The sequence below is a fragment of the Daktulosphaira vitifoliae genome, unplaced genomic scaffold, assembly GCF_025091365.1.
Source record: "Daktulosphaira vitifoliae isolate Bord-2020 unplaced genomic scaffold, ASM2509136v1 Scaffold_5, whole genome shotgun sequence".
NCBI lineage: Eukaryota > Metazoa > Arthropoda > Insecta > Hemiptera > Phylloxeridae > Daktulosphaira > Daktulosphaira vitifoliae.
In genome coordinates, this window is record NW_026099576.1 from 19,564,821 (window position 1) to 19,586,921 (window position 22,101).

General features: G+C 24.2%; 3 protein-coding genes across 7 annotated transcripts in view; 1 reads left to right on the forward strand and 2 right to left on the reverse strand.

Moving 5' to 3' along the window:
• LOC126907656 (apoptosis regulatory protein Siva-like) overlaps positions 1-22,017 on the reverse strand; it is a 37,191-nt gene extending 15,174 nt beyond the window's left edge. Inside the window, exons 1-4 of one of the 2 annotated variants that reach the window (XM_050689100.1) lie at positions 21,777-22,017; positions 21,536-21,693; positions 21,365-21,480; positions 21,126-21,199 (exon numbers count right to left, since the gene is read on the reverse strand). In XM_050689100.1, the coding sequence (XP_050545057.1) occupies positions 21,154-21,199; positions 21,365-21,480; positions 21,536-21,693; positions 21,777-21,894 (438 nt within the window). In that variant the 5' untranslated portion in view covers positions 21,895-22,017 and the 3' untranslated portion in view covers positions 21,126-21,153. Of the gene's footprint in view, positions 1-21,048; positions 21,200-21,364; positions 21,481-21,535; positions 21,694-21,776 lie in introns of those variants that run through there. The other variant, XM_050689098.1, reaches the window with a different exon arrangement.
• LOC126907625 (beta-TrCP) lies at positions 592-14,824 on the forward strand. Of its 3 annotated transcripts, XM_050689036.1 has the most exons (12): positions 594-929; positions 1,000-1,134; positions 12,008-12,251; positions 12,327-12,513; positions 12,576-12,669; positions 12,729-12,899; positions 13,109-13,300; positions 13,370-13,632; positions 14,058-14,168; positions 14,237-14,315; positions 14,394-14,592; positions 14,663-14,824. In XM_050689036.1, exons 2-12 carry the CDS (start codon positions 1,066-1,068, stop codon positions 14,671-14,673), a joined length of 1,620 nt encoding a protein of 539 aa, XP_050544993.1. In that variant the 5' UTR covers positions 594-929; positions 1,000-1,065; the 3' UTR covers positions 14,674-14,824. The 3 variants fall into 3 exon arrangements, with proteins under 3 accessions (XP_050544994.1, XP_050544993.1, XP_050544995.1); XM_050689037.1 differs by having other exon boundaries at positions 592-1,134; positions 14,397-14,592; XM_050689038.1 differs by lacking the exons at positions 594-929; positions 1,000-1,134 and adding an exon at positions 11,128-11,240.
• On the reverse strand, positions 15,578-19,787 carry LOC126907639 (ferrochelatase, mitochondrial). 2 transcript variants are annotated; one of them, XM_050689070.1, is made up of 9 exons: positions 19,471-19,787; positions 19,263-19,407; positions 19,103-19,205; positions 18,913-19,031; positions 17,887-17,988; positions 17,635-17,800; positions 16,671-16,827; positions 15,959-16,074; positions 15,578-15,877 (listed from the first exon to the last, which is right to left on the reverse strand). In XM_050689070.1, the coding sequence occupies exons 2-9, from the start codon at positions 19,358-19,360 to the stop codon at positions 15,677-15,679; spliced, it is 1,062 nt and encodes a 353-aa protein (XP_050545027.1). In that variant the 5' UTR covers positions 19,361-19,407; positions 19,471-19,787; the 3' UTR covers positions 15,578-15,676. The 2 variants fall into 2 exon arrangements, with proteins under 2 accessions (XP_050545027.1, XP_050545026.1); XM_050689069.1 differs by having other exon boundaries at positions 19,467-19,786.
• Positions 22,018-22,101: the final 84 nt, after the last annotated feature.

Sequence of the window (22,101 nt, forward strand, 5' to 3'; positions counted from 1 at the left end):
TACTAACAAGATGGATAAATCACATTAATTACTTCTGACGATATTATCTATGATAATATTTGATGGTAATAAGATAATAATAACAGTGATGCCCTTAAAATTACAATGCCTCAACAATTTCAATTTTTATTATACATTAAAAGATTTTTTTTTAGTTAAAGTAAAACGAAAACTAATTTAATGAATATAAAATTTATTAGTAATACATATATATATATATATTTCAATAACGATGAGAAACATCGTCATATTAAAAAGTTCGGCATGATATCAGTTTTCACCCGAAGTCATTAATAAAGTGGTTCATTATCTTGCCTAAATAAATTAATCAAATTTTAGGATATGTGGCGCCCTCTATTATTAAAGTTATTATTATAACTTAATTGTTAAATTTTTGTTGACAGGTACTAAGAAACAAGTGCTACATTGCGACCAAACTTTGCATAAACATTGTTATAGCGATCACTGTCTGTATTTCATCTTCTGTTAGGCGTTAATCATGGGAACATTTATCACATTTCTTGAACATAAATAAAAATATTGTTAAAGATATTTACTTTTTTTTAAATGGTAGTACTGTAACAACAACAACCCATCAACCTAAAACCATTCGTGTCGCGAAAAGTCTCGTAACTTACTCCGTCTCTCTCACGCACTCACTAAACGAAAAATGTTTTTGCATTGGTAAAAAAATGTTTTATCTTTAATGTCAATAATAAATCCTTACTACTTACGTCGGTACAATATTAGTGCGCGAAATTGTATTTTAAAGATTTTGTTTATAAAGGTGTTTAATATTTATACATTAAATAATAATATTTCAATCAGTTCGTTTACGGTGTTTGCCTCGAGCTAGTGGGTGTTTTGTGTTAATTTTATATTAATAATGATTTAAAATGTCGTTTTGATTCACCGAGTGTTGTTAATAGGTACGATAATTTTTTCGCGGCACTAATTAAAAATTCTCTACTTAAATTTTAAATTACCATTAATTACCAGATTATTCAGTTATGGTGCATTCGGCATGAACTTTTTTAACATTCATTCAATGTGGCGCCCAATCAAATGGATGGGGACAATGTGACTGCTATGGAAACTGATAAATTAGTCGACGACGATATCGGTAATAATCAGGTATGATAAAAATTTTAAATAATTAAAACCAACTTAGTATGTTAGTTCATTAAATAATTGGTAAAATTAATATGTACAATCCATGTAGATCATTTTTCTAACATATTTTTGTTAAAAAAATGTTCAATCTATGATACTATTTCTATTGTTTACTGTAAAAAGTCAAATAAGAAAAAGTCAATAGAAAAATTTTGCCCCTCTTTAGAATTATTTTATGTAATTTAATCCATAAATGGTACACTGTAGTTACATAGTTTTTGGTGATAAGGTAATGAATATAGAACCACAATTGTAATTTTTTCTTTTTTATTCAGGTTGTAATTATATAGTACTTTGATTTTTAAAGTAAATATATATATATATAGTCATGAAGATATAAAAAATTTAATAACTTTTGATTCAATAATATTTTACATTAAATTATTTTTAATTTATTAAAAATATTTTACATTTATGGAAAATGTAACATTTTTTATGAAAATTATGTGCACTTGAGCGCCTTTAATTTAACTTAAAATTTTGATAGATAGGAGATAGCAAATCTCTTAGATATTTATTTATCATGATTCAAAAAATAACCTTTATTTATTCATTTAAAAAATTATTAGAAATAACAATCATTGTTGGTGTTCTAGTATATTTATATTGACAAATTTTTAGTTAATATAAATAATTAAAAACTCCAATTTATAACTTAATGATATATATAACTTAAAGAATGAAATAAACTCATTTAAAGTTATACTATATTATAAAATATATTTTATAAATTTTTAATATTTCCGTTACTCATTATTTTAAGTTCTTAGCTATATCAGCTTTAACATTATAAAATACACATTTTTTATTTTAACCTAAATTAATAGTTAAGTTTATTATTTTATTTTTAAGTACATTGATTATTTATATTATCACATTTATATGTTTTTTCAACTATTATACTGTGTAAAATTATATAGAAGTGTGATATAATTTTGTTGATTACCAATTTTGTTAATTATTTTGCTTAACTTCTTAAACTGAATTTAATTAATTTTATAACTTTTTAATAAATTTAATTTATTAGGTGAAAATCAGTTACATATCCATTCTTTCAATATTTTTCAGTATACTTATTTTAAAATATGATCTTTAAATAATTGCTCTTGTCATAATATTTATTAATAAATTAGTATAAATATGATTAAACGTTAGTTTTGTATAATATTTTTTAGCATTGCTTATAAAATTATACATAATACAAATAATAAAGATTACATTTCATCTTTGTTATATTTAATGAACTTTTATTTAGTTTAAACAATTTTTTTTTTTAATAACTATGATGTTTATAATTATTTTGCAGATACTTCATAATTTATTGGTATTGTTCAATTAGGCTTTTCTTAATCGTATAAATATTGGTAATAATAAGTATAAGTCAAAATGAATACTGCTATATTTCCATGTAATAGGTGAATGTTTAGATTTAGCCCTATTAAGTATTGTAGATCTTTTAAAATTTGACATTTAGATTATGGAAATTGAAACAATGTACAAAATACATAAGTACTAAAGTGTTGGCTTATACTATCAAGTATACCATTTATAGATTAAATTACTTGAAATAATTCTAAAGAAGTAGAGTATAAGTCGGTTATTGACTCTTTATAGCAAACAATAAAAATGGTATACTAGAATCAACATTTTTTTTACAAAAATAAGACTTTTCAGTTTATTTTTGTATAATTTAAATGATCAAAATTTCATGTTTTTTCTGAGTTGTTTTAAACAACATATATGCTATGTTATTGCTCACATGACAGGCTCTGCTGTGAATCTAATTTGATTATATGAATATATAAAAAAAATGGTAACGCAGTGGGGTCGCAGCACAGTGTGAGCGGGTCATAGTTGGGATAAGTATAGATGATATCTGACAGTGATTACAATCATATCATAAGAAACTCTTTGATGCAAATTTGTAGATAGTGTCTAATTTTATGAAATTGATGGATTTTTCAAAAGCAAATTTTAACTTAAGAATTGAGAAAAAATTGCAAAAAAATCATTGCCACAGGCAATAATTTTTACTGAATCGGCAAATGTTTGTCACATTTGTTATTTGATATAATTGGCAATTTAAGCTGATTCAAATGTTAAAATTATTTTTTTTCGACTTAAAAGAAAAAAAAATTGAAATAAGTTTATCTTTATATTCTATGATTTATATAATCATGAAAATCAGTGTACGCCCCTTTTAAAATATATTAAAATAAATTAGAATAGAACACCAAGAATTTTAACAAAAAAATAGCATATTTTATAATATTACAACCATTTTCACTATATCTCAAAAAAAAATGTGTTCATAGTAAATTATATTACATAAGCTTTAATTACGATTTTTACTGATTTTAAAAATTGTATCTTTGGTTACGATGGGGGATTTTTATCATTTATAATTATTAATGGTAATGTCTTCAACTAGATATGATTTGTGATCTTTTGATGTATCATTGAGAAAAAGTAGTGACAGATACAAAAAAAAAATTAATTAATAAACACATCATGGTAAAATTAATACCTTTACAGCTTTGCATCAAAGCTAAAATGAATAAAGTTAATAATTATACATCCTTAATTTTAATTATGATGTATATTTTATTTAAAGTTATTGTAAATTATGTTCTTGATATCTTAGAACATTATGTCAGTGTTGACTACTTTGAAAATTTGATACAAAACTAGTTATCTAAAAAATGAAAATTACTATATAAGTATTCAATAAAAAGTAATTAAAATATTACAATTATTTGAGATTTTGAATTTTAAAAATCTAGTGAGGATACCTCATAGTTGGAACAAGTAAGAAAAAAGCTTCAATATAAATTTGTAGATAGTGTTTAACTTTTAAAAAGAATTATTAAATATCAACATTAACTCCTATATTCCAATTACAAGATTTATGATTTAGAATATTAGGCTATATATGAATTAATACTTATTATAGTAGTTCAATGTTATATGAAATTGATATTTAATAATTAAGTGTAGTCATTTTTACAGAAAAATTATTAAAAATGAATTATTATTATTACAGTTATGAATTCAAAATTATAATTTATAATAATCCATAAGTAGCTAATTTTTTTTTTTTTAAAGGTGTCCTCTTTATATATATATATATATATATATATATATATATATATATATANTAACACTTAAATCTTATTATTATTATTATTTTTTTTTTGTAAACAGAAATAGAGCTACTTACCTTCCTCTCTTATATGACTATACTCTATAACCTAAAGTATAAGCATAAACAATTGAAAATATGAAGTATAAAATAATAACATGTAAAAATAACATTTTGTATTTAACCTTGAGGGTCATTCACTTCTATAACAAAAACCAGTATCCGTGCTAGCTTAAAATATAACAAGCATGCAATAGTTCCTATAACGAAAAGTCAATTCTATGATAATTATTTTTCATATATATAATTAAAATTTGTCATATTTATGACAAATTTTAATTGACAATTATCTATTATGCATTGACTGATGTAAAATTAACATAATAATATTTTTCAATTATACTATTTTTACCTTTTTTTTATAACCAATGTTGGGTAGATTACTTTTTTGATAATTAAATTTAATTACAAATTACTCAATAGATTTCGAATTAAACTACCTAAATTGGACTTTATAAAAAAAAATAATGTAATTCCATTACTTCTATATGATAATAAAAGCAACTTAATTACAATGGAGTTACTTTTTTTTGTTTATATGGTAAATATGAAATTTACTATAATTACTACATCACTAATAATTCTAATGAAACTTCATTCTAGGACGTATTTAGAAATTTGTAATAGGGAAGGGAGGGCCAAAAAAAACATTTTTAACTGGCAAGCTGCTGTAGCGACCAAAACATACGCAACGAATATTCTCGAATGTTCTCGTTATCAAAAACCTTCGAGAAACTTCGATAACGCCATAAGATAACCTACGCGGGTATAGAATATTCTAGAATTAGCGAGAGCCTTATCGGAGCTATATATATATCGGAAGAATCAGTCAGTTTAGTTAGTTCAGTTCAGACTGTCTAGTCCGCGATACGCTACACGACCGCTACACCCCGCCGCTGTTGTCATCGTGTATTATGTTTACTTCGATTATTTTATTTTTCCTTACTGTATATACATATATTTTCTTTTAGTGTTTATACGTCTATTTTAGTNTTTCACTATTAATAGAAGTGGCACATAGAAGATAATTGTTGGAACAATTTTTTTTAACTGGAAGTATATTACACAATGTTTTATTTAATATATATTTAAACAATGCAGAATTTTCAAAAGTAAATTTAAAATTTTGTACAAGGGATAGTTGTCATTTTTCAAAAATTTATAACAATATAAAATTTTTAATTTTAACATAAAAATATTTTTAACTATTTATAATTTTTTTACTACAACTGTATACAAATAAAGAAATTTTTGGAACAAGAATTTGTTTACTTATATTTGAAGTAATGACTCGACTACATACAACTTTTTATGTTTTAGTGTATCGTTAAAAAAAATTAGACCAGTAAAAACTGAGAAATAATTGTGACAGACTAATAAATGATTAAAAAAAAACATTTAGTAAAATTAATACCCTCTCAGATTTGCTTTTAAGCTAAAATATCAAATTTTTGTTGAATTAATAGAATTTTTTATTTCCTTAAGTGTTAATCATTATTTTATTGAGATGCATACTGTGAATTTAAAAGCAAAATACAATATAAATATTTTAATTTTGAATCTTATCACAACACATTGAATTTTGAGATCAAAATATTCATTATTAATGGATCATTTACCAGTTATACCTGTTAATATTCTATGTGCGATTTTAGCATGCATAGCATACTGGTTTTTTGGCATAGAAACAGTAGAAATCTTCGTCTTGACCTATATGTGTATACTATTTACACATTATATTAACCCAAAAATTATTAAAAGATATTTATTTATCACAAACCCCATGAATAGTCACAAAATGAAAAAAATATTAAGAGTTTTTTTTTTGGGGGGTACACGTTTTTATCAGTTTATCAATCATAAAGTATTTTTTATGTTACATCAAAGAATATACAGGTGGACATTGATAAAAATTTAATTTACATAGTTTATTTAATCACTCGGCCATTTTGATATTTGTAAGTGAGTGTGAACAAATCGCTAGAAACAATTTAAATTGCCTGTTAAAGACTTTTTGTATTTAATAGATAAAGTATTAAATATATTTATAGAATTATTTTCACATGTTTATAAAAAAAATTATTCGTTATCAGTAAAAATGATAACATACCTAAAACAAAATGGCCAACAATTTTTGTTTACATTAAGAAGTATCTAAGGTCTGTTACACCTTGCATGATAGTTCACTTAATTTTTTTAAGTGGAATCATACATAATTAACTAGGGTTAATAAGATTTTGTCTATGTAGACGAAATGGACGAACAAAATTGCATAAAGTATACTTAAAACAAACATTTTTTTATTGGAAAATTTTAAACTTCATCAACATTACGCTTATATTTAGCGTTTTATTAGAATGTTTATTATATTCAGATCTCGGAAAGTCCACTTAAAATAATAAATAGTATTTGAACGTATTCATTTTCTCAAACTCAAAATATGATTAATGATTTAATTAATTTTTTTAACGAAATTAGTACTTATATAAATACTATTTTTATTTTTTTGTATTAATTATGTGGTTTATTAAAATGAATCACTCCGTATTAAAAAAAATAATTGGAACTGAATTATTTCTGAATATTTATATATACCATGGTATACAAATATATCCTAGATAAAATCTAATTTTTATAATTATTTGGATAAAATAATCAAAATTGAATGAAAAAAGTAAATATTAAAACAGACTATTTAGAATTTCCAAAACTTAATTAAGTTTATTTACTCTTTGTTGGTAATGTTTTTACCTTTAAAGATTAATATTTAACCTTTGACATTTTAATGATTTATTTAATTATATTTATTATTTTCAATTTTGTATTTTTTGTTCATTACAATCTACTATTTTTGGCCATCTTGTGTATTTTATCCTTTTTAGGCAGTGTCCATGAAAATATCAATATAACTAAATAAAATTACATAGATCCCTGTAATTAACTATTTTATTTATTAGATAATAAGCTCGATAAGAAAATAGTAGCTCAATAACTACTTTTCGATCAGAATTTCAGATTTTATTGACATGTTACAGTAAAGGCAGGATCTGGATACGTAGGTGTTGTTTTTGTCACTATTTATCTTCGCAACTTTCCTCCCACCTCGATAAAAAATGTAAATAACTCTCGTTATACTGAACCAAAAGTTGTTTCGACCAGTCATTTTCTTAGTTAAATAAGCTATTTAATTCATTTAATTGTCTCTTGAAAAAAAATTACTTTTATAAAAACATACTTAAAATATAAGGGATTAATCAGAAGCTCTAAGAACAGTTATGAAAATGAATGTTGAAGGAAGAAGAGAAAGACCAAAAAAGAGATACAAGGATATTATTGGATGCCATATGTACTTATATGTGCGTAGATAATGTGGGAGATAGTGTTAAGTGGAATTTTAGGATAAGGGTGGCCGAACTCAAGTAGTTGGGATAAAGATGAGGAAAAAGAAAAAGAAGAGATTTAAATTCTTCTTGATAAATAGATCACCATATTCTACCTTAATAATCTCCAGGAGAATATTCTCTATAATTCTCGTTATTTAATCAAAATCTTTTTTTTTAAACTTGAATTATTAAATTAAAGTTTATGGAGGTTTATGTTCAAACACAAAAATATGACATGAAGTACCTCTATTATGAATAACTTTTTATATTATATTTTAAGTGAAATAATTAAAAAATTAAGCTATATTAATTGATAAAAACGTCACGTAATTGTAAAATTTTTGGCTATCTTTAAGATAGAACACAAAGATTTTTTAAATATCATTGAAAAATCAAACAAATTTTTTTTTGTGTGTTTATCATTAGTTATGGTTATTGTAGAACATAAATTATTTATATATTGTTCTTGGTTATTTTCTTATGTCAAATTTCGTAACTCATTAGTACTTAGATAAATAGCCTTTCTCAATTTTATAATATCCTATTAAGTTTAATGTAATATTGTTGAGTATTATTTTTTACAAAAATTAAAATGTACTGATGGGTATCAACTTTTTCATGATGTTTAAGATGAAACCTTACACGTTTGTTTACAAAATAATTATTTTTTCACACTTCAGAAAATTGTATATTTCTAACGTGCACTATATATTTAATTGTCGTAATTTTGTCACTATCATATAATTATATAGTTAGTTTTTTAATTCGAAGAGTTTTAACTATTAATCTAATTAACAACATTTTTATGTCTTAAAAAATTGATCTTTTTTATATAATTATATACAATTTTGATGCTAGAAATCGCGGAGCCTTATTTGAAACAATTTTGTGGGGCTCTTTATATGTATTAACTTGGTTTGCGGACCAAGACCCTACGGTCTTGCACTCGCCATGTAAAGGCTCTGAATAAATCGTACTGTTCAATAAATAAACTATTAATTAAGATTCTGCATTATATCTACACAGCTCGTAGACAATACATGGATATGTTATAAATAGAACGCTACCAAATTGTAGACCAATCAATAATTTTTAACTAGTTTACTTTTAAATAATCTTTTCAACTACATTCTAGTTTTGTAAATTCTTTTTTAGTTGTGTATTAAAATGATGTTATTTTTAGAGGTCACTTTTTCTATAAAATTTATTTACATCAAATAATTGCCGGTTTGTTTTTTTTTTTTTTTTAATCAATTTTAAACTTGTTTGAAAAATATGTAAGACTTAATTGTGAGATTAAATAAACATGTTACTAATGTAATATCCTGAACTGTTATCATTAATCAGCATAGATTATACTAGCTAATACACGTTTTGGCACCGACAATCTTTTTGCAATATTGAAAGTATTATTATTACTGATTCTAAATTTTCTCTTAATTTTTAGTATATTAATAAAAATTCTGACAAAATCTAAGATCGAACCTGTTCTTATGAAGTTTAAAATTTAAAATAAGGTTATATTATTATGCTATTAATAGTCGAAATGTTCTAATTATGACATATTTTTATGTAAATAAACTGTTATGTATTTGTAATAATTTAATTAATAAAATAAAATTACTTCAATTAAATTTAAACAAATATTTAGTGGTAAACTTTAAAAAATTTTTTTATTTTTTTGAGAATCTTTTCATTGAATTTTGATCAGTAGTGTCATTAAGAAATCATAAATCGTGATATAAATATCTTATCTACCTTGCTAGTTCAGTTTTTTTAATTCCTTTAAATTCTAATTAAAACTCAATATTTTCCTCTCAAAACCTAAATTACTTTGTAAATAATATAATATACTCTTATTACATCTAAGTTCATTGGAATTTTATTAGTATCTATTAAACAAATTCAATTATATTTAGTAAATTTTGAGCTATTCATTATTTCGTTTTTAAAAGTCATAATTTTGTTTTAAGTAGATAAAATTTATATAGAATTTAAATTTTGTAAACCTTACAACTTTTTTATGAGTTTATATCATATTTATGACTCTGGAGTAAACCTTAAAGAAATTATATTGATTATGTCAGCTTTGTTTTTGAAAAATAATTTAAAATGTCAACTTTAAAGGCTTGTTAGAGTAGATTAAACTTAATTTATTTTTTGTCATAATTTTATCACGCAATTTTTCAACTCTCTAAATTTGAGTAAATATTTTAGAAATTAGAGTTGATACGGAATATCTAAGGGCAGATTTGAAATTGGTGACAAATATACTTTCAGTGACAACAAAAAAATTGCCGGCACCCACAAAAAAATGTTCTAGCTACCAATGGCTTATGATAAATTGAGGTAACAAAGTATAGGGGAATTCTTTTAGAAAATACTTTTTATCCATTATTTCTCTTAGAATAATATTTAATGTTAATAAAATAATTTTTGGTATTTTTTTTTTTTTCATATTTTTCTCGATTTTTCAATAATATTTTTTTTAATATTCCTTATAAGAATTTTAACTTAATTTTTTAATTACAACATACAAATTAACTAGGTTAGAAAATAATAATAAATAAGAAAAAATTGGTCTTTCGCAACTTTAGAGCTATTATTCTAGAAGTTATAACTATATTATATTTTATCAGAATTATTAAATACAGAGTGGTGATGAAGTGTGTGTTATTTTATTAGTTTCTATGCGAAACTAAGGAGGTATTAATTTTCCATGATGTATTTTTTTTTTTACTTTTTAACCTAATAAGAAAGTGGCCTTTTATGTTTTTTACAACAAGTTTAAAATGTATACTTATACCATTAACATGTACTGTTTTTGTGTTTATAGAAATAACAATCTGTTGCTTTAGATTAAAAAAAATAGGATTAACCTTGATCCAATAGCCAGAAAAAAAATAAATAAAATGAATGTAAAATAAGTACATCTTGTTACAATCTAATAGCGTCTGATTTTTGTTTTACTACGCTTTTTAACTATGAAATTCTACGTTGCTTCTCCTTTTCTCTTTCTTTCCTACTCTCATGACTCGGTATTATAAACCAAATAAAACAAAAATCATATCCCGTGAAAGGTTGAGTGGGGGTGGACAAGTAGTAGTCGGTTGTTGCGTGTCATCGATGTGAATCCTTAATGTGCGGTGCTACTAGGAAACTGGTCTGGTAACTACAACAATACTACTTTTATTGATGATGGTTGTTGCCGTATTACCGGTGGCATTACAGTGAGTTACCCGCGTGTAACCGCTTTAAAACTTTTTAAATATTGTCCAATGTATTTCGATTTATCTTTATTATGAGTTTTTTTAGATATTGTTAGTTTTTCCTTGAAATTTAATTGTATATACATAAAATGTTCAATATGTTGTGAATATAATTTGGTTTATATTATCGCATTAAAATTATTGTGAAATAAAAATTTAAAAAAATCAACATTGACTTGGTAATTTGATATTATGGTTGTGTATGTGGAAAGTGTAAGATAAAATTAATTTTTTCTTTTAACAGTAATTACCAATATCACGTAAAATCTTAAGTATTAAATATCTTAAAAGTTAAATAACTTAGACTCAAATAGAAATATTTTCGATAATAAAATCAATAAAGTTTTGCGTATCTTCTTTTCCTCATTGCTTAACATTGTCCTTTCACAACATTGTCATTCATCCTTAAAAATTATCTTTTAGATAAGTTAATTAATATTCCTTTATCTCGACGCATTTATTTTTAAACTTTTATTCAGCAATTATTATTTGTATTTTTTAATATATAATTTTAACACATTATATCTGTCATTGGAGATGGTTTTTGATGTCATCATTTTATTTTATTCGTATTAATGAAAAAAATCTACAAGCAAAGATGGATTGTTATTTAATTAAATAAAGCAACAAAGCGTGAAAATTTTAATTTATTGAGTTCTGGAAAGATACAGCACTACACTATAACAATAATCTTAAATCGATAATGAAGTAAAAGCGGTACGAATTGTTTTGTGATACACAACATTGTAGTACAATGCAATATTTCTTTTAAAATATTTGAACATTTTGATAAGTAGCTCAACAAATATAATTCTGTAAAATATTTTTGTTTTTACTCTCTGAATGATTATTAAATCAAATTATATTCAAGTAGATTTATATAAAAAAATGTATTATTTAAAATTTTATTAATTCAATTGAACTTTATAGTATTATTTACAAAAATTATTTGAAATTTCAAATACCATTGTATTTTACAGTATCCATCAATGACGATCCTATACGATCCAACTATTAGAAAAGACTCCACAACCAATGGTGTTGCATCACCACAATTTGCTACTGAACAAGAACTTTGTCTTATGTACTTTGATAAATGGAGCGAACAACATCAAATCGACTTTGTCGAACACCTATTATCACGAATGTGTCACTATCAACATGGACACATAGATACTTATTTAAAACCAATGTTACAAAGAGACTTCATATCACTTTTACCCAGTGAGAATATTTTATATTTACTGTTATGGTAAATAATAATATATCAAAATTATAATTAACACTTAATTATTTTAGAAAAAGGCCTAGACCATGTTGCTGAAAACATTTTATCCTACTTAGATGCTGATTCTTTATATTCTGCTGAATTAGTTTGTAAAGAATGGTATAGGGTAATTTCGGAAGGCATGCTTTGGAAAAAATTAATAGAACGTAAAGTTCGTACTGATTCATTGTGGCGAGGACTGGCAGAAAGGAGAGGATGGTATTTAAAATTTTGATAATCTAATTAGTTTATACATTTTTTATGTTTGTGTATATATTTAGGATCCAGTACTTATTCAAACCAAAGCCAGGTGAACATCATCCTGATCATTTCTCCTACAGAGCATTGTTTCCTAAAATAATACAAGATATAGAAGTATGTAGATATCTTTTTCTAACAATATGTAGTTTTAAATCAATAATTTATTTTTACAGAGTATAGAATCTAATTGGCGAACTGGCAATTTTCTTTTACAAAGGATAAATTGTCGGTCAGAAAATTCGAAAGGTGTTTATTGTTTGCAATATGATGACAATAAAATTGTCTCTGGTTTACGTGATAATACAATTAAAATATGGGATAGAAATACATTAGAATGTGTTAAGGTACTATTATATATATAACATGAAGCGATTTAATTATACTATTTTAAATTTAAAAATAAATTATGATGAATCTTTAAGTTATGTCAAAAAAAATATTTTATTCATCTATCAATTGAATAATTGAATTTAATTAATAATATCGTATAGTGAATTTTTTAGCCTAAAAATTTTTATTCTAGCAAATATCTAAAATATTGTAATTTTATTAGGTTTTAACGGGCCATACTGGTTCAGTTTTATGTTTGCAATATGACGACAAAGTGATTGTAAGTGGTTCTAGTGACAGCACAGTACGTGTTTGGAATGTTGCAACAGGAGAAATGGTGAATACATTAATACACCATTGTGAGGCAGTTTTACATCTAAGATTTAGTAATAATATGATGGTCACATGTTCAAAAGTTTGTATTTCTTTATTAAACTATAAAAATATACTGTTTGTAAAATATAAATAATTTCTTATATTTTAGGATCGATCAATAGCTGTATGGGATATGGTTTCTCCTAGTGAAATGACTTTGCGACGTGTTCTAGTTGGTCACCGTGCAGCTGTAAATGTTGTTGATTTTGATGATAAATATATTGTATCTGCTTCTGGTGATCGTACAATTAAAGTTTGGAATACATCTAGTTGTGAATTTGTAAGAACCCTTAATGGTCATAAGCGTGGTATTGCTTGTCTACAGTATAGAGATAGATTGGTGGTCAGTGGTAGTTCTGATAATACTATCAGGTAATAAAAAAAATTTTACATACCTTATAATTATATTTATAAATTTATATGTTGTAAAATGCCACTATATGATACCTTAATTTTAGTTAATCAATTATTATTCACGTAGGCATAACATAAGTAAAATATTTTTCTTCTGCCTAAAATATCATTTTTATTTTACAGTAAACATAATTTTCTAAACAAAATCTAATGAAGCTAATTTGTGAACTGGTGTACTAAGCTCTCTTGGTTGTCCAATTATGCTTATTATATTAATTAAAAAGTTAGATGAACAGTTTGAAATAAATAAAAACTTCTATAGAATACACACATAACTAGGGATATTTTTGTACAAATAAATTGATAAAAATAAATCACTATGTATTTATTTTTGTCTAAGAAAATACATACAACACTTGTATAAATTATATTTACTTATATAGATTATGGGATATTGAATATGGTGCTTGTTTAAGAGTACTAGAAGGTCATGAAGAACTAGTGCGATGTATTCGATTTGATAGTAAAAGAATTGTCAGTGGAGCTTATGACGGGTAACTAACTAATATTAAAAAAAATTCATATTTTACTTTATATATATTTTTTAATTCTCAAAAATTAGGAAAATTAAGGTATGGAATTTGGTAGCAGCATTAGATCCTCGAGCATTATCATCTACTTTATGTTTGCGTACACTCATGGTAAGCGTTTGCACTACATAACCTTTTATGATTTTTTGTTCTTTCGTGATTAAGAGAGGAGGAATTTTTGTCCGGTAGGAGCACACGGGACGAGTATTTCGTCTTCAGTTTGACGAGTTTCAAATTGTTAGCTCATCACATGATGATACTATTCTTATCTGGGATTTTCTTAACTATAATGATAGAAATAACTCAGCAGCTGGTCCATCAAGTAATGCTGTACTGCATGCTGGTAATTTACCTCATCCAAGTGATTCTCTGCCTCCTTTGCCACCAGGTATATTAAATAATTATTAGAAATAAACCATACACCAAAATAAAAGTAACATATTCCTTTATATTTATAGGTTTTGAGTAACTTTATGAGTTATAGTCATGCGTAATTGACAAAGTACAAAATTAGTACTTGCTTAAAGAATCACAATTATAAGATGTTATAGAAATCTTATTATGACATGTTCTCAGTTATAATTATTTATAATATATTATATTATATATATTAGTATTAATATATATTTATATATATATATATATATAATATAATGTAATTTAAACTTACAGAAATGCCCAAATTTAACTGTGCCAAGAATTTTCCTGTTTTTATCTAGATACATTTGATATTCCCTGATTGATAAATGTTTGTACATTATCTATTTCATCTTATTTTTAATCATGTCTGTGATTTTTCATATATAGAAATTTCCTACAAAATTTATCATCCAATGAGTTAGTGCAATGTCACTTTAAAATTTGTTCTGTTGACATTTTTTTCAAAGAGAATTCAAAGTATGTATTCTTCTTTCTTTCACTTATGCAACATTTAAATCAAAATTTTAATTAAATATTTATAGTACTAGTTATGCCAAAAGATGTCAAATTTTTAACACTTAAATTTTCATTACACTTGAAATTAAAATATGAATTGTGGCTACTTAAAATATATTTTTAAAAAATTATAAAGATTAATATACTGTAATAGTAAAATTTCATTTAATTATGTTGCATATTGTGCTAGAGCAGCTAAAATAAAAATGGTTTGAATTCCTACAATAAAAATTCATCATGTGTAAAGACACATGTATGTTTGTTAAAAAATTGATTTTTTGTTTATGTACTAAAAATTGGATATTGCATCAACACTAATATATGTATAGTCCTTATTTGAATAAGTTTTTTTAAAAACTGTATAAAAGTGATTTTGTATAATTTATATAATTATTATTATAAAATACAAATTATATTTAAAAAAAAAAAAAAACAAATATAAAAGAGTATTTTTATTGACCATCAACCTTACATTACTCCTTAAAATTACATCCACGGGTATCTGGTAACTTGGACATAAATTTATTAACTAAAAACTAATTGGAGTTGCATACTTTAGAATACCAATGTTTTGATTGGTAGCATCGATCATTACAACAATGTGCACATCTTAATAGAAATTTAGGTCCAACAGTTATATTATCACGTAAATGTTGTGATACTATATCAGAAATTGCATCTATGAACAAGGGATGATCGTTTGGAGCTGCAGCTCTACGAATATTTTCTACACCCAACTAAAATTTTTTTAGATAATTAATAAATAAAATAATGTAATCTAATAATAAATTTATCTAATGTTATCTAAAATAACATACTTCTTCTCCCAGTTCTTTACAATATTCTATATCCAATTCATGTAATGTTTCAATATGTTCATTAACAAATGCAATGGGAACCAAAATAAAGTTTTTTTTTCCTTGCTTCACATAACCTATTTTACAAAATGTGAAATATATTATTTTTTATAAAATCTTAAAATAATGTTAAATCATGCAATCAATATATCAACAACGGAGAGGGAGAGTTATAGGCGATATCTTCAGATAGAATACACTCTCAAATTCTATTAAAATTAATAAAATTTACATTTATTTTATATATGATACTTTATAGGGAGAGAAAACATGTAATTTAACATTTCAATATTAACAAGTGATTATTGTAGAAAATATTATTTTCTATAATGACATATTTATAATTGGGGCTCAAGGTTAAACTCGCTTTAAAAATGTTCATATTACAATATAGTTGTTATAAGTCTAGAAAATTTCAAAGTCACATCGCGCTAGATTAAATATTGATATTAGATTGTATATGTTTGTAGAAATTTATAAAGAAAAAATTAAATAAACAATTTAATTTTTTGAAAATAAAAATTAAAGAATGAAACTAATAAATACTCAATTTGAATCATTTGCATTTCAAGCACTAATACTTTTTAAATTTTAACTATGTTTTAAATGTTTAATTAAAATAAATAAATTGTTTTATAAACATATTAATTAATATAAAATTTTTGCTGTAAACCTTTAAGAGCATCATCAGTAAAAGGTCCTAACCATGGCAATGGGCCAACTTTGGATTGCCATACCAATGCATAAGGATTAGTATATCCAATTTCTTCCATTACTGCATGTACTGTAGCACTAACTTCAGATGGATAAGCATCACCACGATTTACGGCCTAATAGCAAAATTGTTTGTTATACAATGCTTTACTTAAGAAAAAAAAATATATAAGCCAATATAGGTGATACTAATTTTGAGACACTCATTTTCTCTGAAAATATAAATTGTTTGTAATGAGTAAAAATATTAGGTTCAAAGAACTCTACAAAAATACAATTAAAAAAATATTAGAGAAAATATCAACCAAAAAAAATTTTTATTATTTCAAACAACTTTCTCTAATTACTTTTATTAAATTTTGTTTTTAAACCATGTAAATTTATAGGTACTTTATCTAAATAATCCAGTTAAAAAAATTTTTTTTTATTGGTAATGACATTTCTCTGATCTTACACCAACATGATGTTTATATAATTTTTCTTCATCATATTTAAATTTATAGAATAAGTATGTATTTAAATTTTGTAATGGATGAACTTTCCAGAACATAAATAAATTTTGTTCAATATTATCAAGTTAAAAATAGGAGTTTCTATTTAAAATAATTAAATTTAAGTTTTTTTTAACCTAAAAAGATAAAAAAATATTTAACAACAAAATATTAGTTTTTTGAACATAATACTTAATTAACATTACAAAAAATCAAAATTCTGAATAGTTTCAAAGAAAATGAGTGTCTTATCAAATTTGAATCACCAAATATATGAGTTAAATAAAATACTTCACTAACAAGAAAATTTTCAGTTCTAAAATTGGAAAAATAAATTAAAAGTAGCAAAAGATTTTATATCACAGTATTGTGTATATATTTTAGATAAAACTAATAAAATTATAATTAGGTTAAATAAAAAAAACTTTGAACCTTTAAGGGTAAAGAGTGAGCTGAAAATAATATGACAACATTATTTCTATCAATTTCTTTAAATTGTTTTATTTCATCAGAAATTCTTGATCCAATAGCTTTAATCAATAAAGGATGTGTAGCCCATCTATCAATTACACTCATTTTGATGTTATCAGGAAATTTTCTAAAAATAGTTAAAAGATTTTAACATATAAAATAAATTGTAAGTTTCTAATTTTTTAACTTAGTGATAAAATTTTTAAGTCTTACTTTTTTTGATAATATGAATAAATTGCATTAAAACTTGATCCAGCAGTAGCACAGCTATATTGAGGATATTGGGAAAATAATACTATCCGTTTAGCACCATCTCTGAAAAAATAATATTAAATGGTTAATATAAAAGAGGCATAGTATAATATATCATCAAATAGTGGTATATTTATTAAGTGATGAGGTATGTTTTAAGAGTAATTGTCTTTTTTTTAAGTAGAATAGATCATCTTAGACTAAAATCAAATTTGCTGGAATTTTAAGAGGCCTAAAATATTTCTGCCCTTACTAAGATTTAGATATTTTTCTGTATTTTAACTGCAATAAAAAAGCTATAAATATTTTAAAATTGATTCAATTTTCTTATAAAAATATAACTTTTCTTTTGTCTGGAAAGTCTTATGTTACACTGTCAACATTTATTGTTATCTTGGAAAAGGTTAATATTTCATTGCAAATTGTCAAAATATGCATATCCACTTAAAATTACCTTATAAAATATAGTTGTACAGGAGGCATAGGGTCATTTTTTTAATTCCTCTCCATAGGTAGATATTAGGTATCATTTTTAGTAGGGCTAAAATAAGTAAAAGTAAAGTGATTAGGCACTCTTCTTTAACATACTTTCATAACATAAATAAATTTTAATTTAGGAGCTATGCCTATTCAATGCTCAACTATATGTCTCACTAACCAAAAGAACCATACTTATCCAAAGGCAAAATCTATTAGAAAAATTGAAATTAACTCTAGCTAAATCTATGAATTTATAAGATAAATTCAAATATAGTTAAAAATATTGTTAACTATTTATTTTTGTTTTCTTATTTTTCATCTTACCTTTACTAAAAACATTAGAAATGACTTTCTTATTCACTTAACAGTCTTTTACAGACAAAATAATAAAAAATTATTTCATAATTAACCATCACTTATTAATAAAAAACAACTTTTTTTCAACAAGATCTCTCAAGGCAAATGTATATTATTAATGATTAACTAGTTAAATATTACAAAACTTACTTTTCAACTTCTTTTAAAGTATATTCAGTTAATGGATCAACATAACGAAAGGCAACATAGTGTTTATGTGGTGCAGTATTAGGAGATATTTTATCTAGTTTTTCACATAACAATTTTCCCTAGATAATTTTTATAAAATATAATTAAATATCTGAATTTAACTTGACTGCAAACATAAATGCTTGATTACTTGAATATTAGTCCATTTCAAAATTGGTGAACCACCCCCTATCTCAGCATATTTTTTTTGAACTTCAGAAGTACGTCTTTTTGCTATGTAAGGACCAAGAATGCTAAAAATTTACATGAATGATATATTTTTAAGTATAATTAAAAAGAAATATTGTTACTTTTGAAAGGGTAATTGCATCATATCTCGATCAGTCATTATTCTATGTAAGTAGTCATGAACTTGATTAACATGTTGTGGTCCACCCATATTTAACATTATGACAGCTGTTTTGACCTGAGAAGATGATCTACGGTTAGAAAGTTCTGAAATACAAAAAATTTAAGTACCTATAGTTTTAACTCTCTAAATTAAATCTACACACCAACTTGAGGAACCTTGTGCAACAATTTTATTGATTTAAACATATTGTTATTATAGTAACACTTAACTTAAAATAATTAAGAGCAAAATTTAAGTAAAATAAATTATTTGTAATAACTTCAGTGCATGAATACGAAATGTTCGTAGATTATATAGTTTATTATTGAACAGTGAGACGAAATTAATTAACTATTTTATAACTTAAGAGATAAACTTTTGTTTTTAGAAAACAACACAGACATTATGGCTTATTTTCGATTACTCATACTATTCAAATACTTTCTAATTATTCAAACACATTTACTTTTTATCTTGAAAACTAATGAGAATTGATTATTAACAGTTTTATTATCATCACAAAACTATATGAGCATTTTCGTAAATTTGTGTTATCACTTTTACAACCAGTGCTGCCAAATGGTTCGATATTGGTGGAAGAATACGATTATTACTAACAATTAAATTACTATCTGATCCGCATCAGATTTATCATAAGCGTAGAATAATTCAAATAATTTAAATTAAAATATTATTTTTTTTACTAAAATGGATTTAATTTTGCATTATTTTAAAAAAACATGGTATTTATAGATTTGGAGAAAGCGTATGATAGAGTACTAAGAGAGGTTTTAAAGTGGTTATTAACAAGAAAAGGAGTCCCCAACAGGTATATTTATATAATAGAAGATATGTATGATGGCATTTGTACCAGGGAAAAAAGTATGGTCGGAGTCACCAATGTTTTTAAAGTACGTATAGGAGAGCACCAAGGTTCTGCATTAAGCCCTTATTTATTTTTAAATCACTACAAAAATTTAAGGAGTGGTACCATGTTGCTTGTTGTTCACTGACAATATAGTATAAATAGAAAAAAATTATTCAAAGGCTTGAGATATGGAGATCAGCTCTTGAAGGAAAAAGATTAAGAATAAGAAGGAGTAAGACAGAGTATGTGAGTACGAGTTTGACAATGGTGAAAATGAAGTAGGTGAAATGAGTGAAGTGACAACAAGCAATGAGGATGTTATAGGAAAGATGAAAAGTTTTAATTATTTAGGATCAATTGTGCAAAAGAGCAATGGTATTGACTAGGATGTAAGACACAGGGTTAAGTGCGGATGGTTGAAGTAAAGGAAGTGTCTGGTGTGTAATGCGATAAAAAAATTCCAATAAGGCTGAAAGGTAAGTTCTATAAGACTATAATGAGACCAGCTATGATGTATGCTTCAGAGTGTTGCGCGGTTGACAAGAAAGTAGAGCAGAGAATAAGTGTAGCAGAGATGAAAATGCTTAGATAGATGAGTGGAATGACTAAAGAAAATAAGATGAATAATAAACATATAAGAGGGAATATAGGTATAGCGTCAAAAATGGGTAAGATGAGAGAAAATAAATTTAGATTGTTTAGTCATGTTATGAAGAGAGAGAAATCAGAAACTGTAAGAAAATTTTTGGAAATGAATATTAAACTAAACATTCATTATGAAATATCTCCATATTTTAGTATAGTACTTGTTGATTTTATTAAATTATATACAATCATTAATATTAATAATTAAACTCTAAAATTACAAACTATTAGGTACATTAAAACCAAAATTTAATGTTCATCAGATAATTATTACATAAAATTTCATAGAAAAACTCTTGAACACATTTAAAAAATTATATTAATAAAATGTTTTTGATTATCTGTAACAAGTCAAACAAATTTTATTCACCTCATCACTGCATCTATAAAATGAAAATAAGGCTTGTATTTAATTAATAAATTATAACAATTTTTGTTTATATTCATAAATATTATCTAAGTAAATAAATGTATTAAATATCTTTACTGCTTCTCTTTATAATAAATAAATAGTATTCAAAGTTTATGAAATAAGTAAGAATACTTACAATGAAAATGTACACATATTACAATAAACATCATAACATTTTCCACATGTATCTAAGCTGTTTGTCTTTGAACAAAATGAACACTTTTGCTGATTTTCATTTTCATTTATTGAATCCTTAAAATATAGTAAAATTGACCATAGAAACAACAACTGAATAGAAAAATTTTACCTTAATTAAAATTTCAGATTTAATAAGCTTGCCATCAAAAGTTAATTGAAGTTGCTTGGAAGGCTTTAAATCACAAGGCAATTTGTTGTGATTTATAGTATCCTGATTTGTAACATATATAGTTTTTGCATTACTGTATAAAATTTGTTTAGTTTTTTCTGAAATATTATACATAACAGATTAAATATACTTTATTTGAAATAAAATAGTAGTATTTTAGACAAATATTATCTAAACTTACCATAAATTACAGACATTTTTTCTGATCCCATTACACCATTAGCAATTTGTTTATCACCAACATGAATTTTTAATTGTGGACACATATGAACATCATAAGGGTATTTTCTTTTATTCATGCTTTTTAAAATGAGTTTAAAAAATTATTATTTAGTAACCACTAACCAAAAATTATTTGAAATCTCGAGAATCAATCAATAATCCTATACTTTAATAGCTAGAGATATAATGTATTTATATCTACAAAACCTAAAAAAAAATTATTAATAATGATAAGCTTACATTAACATATATATCAATGATAATTTAACTAAAACAAAGATACT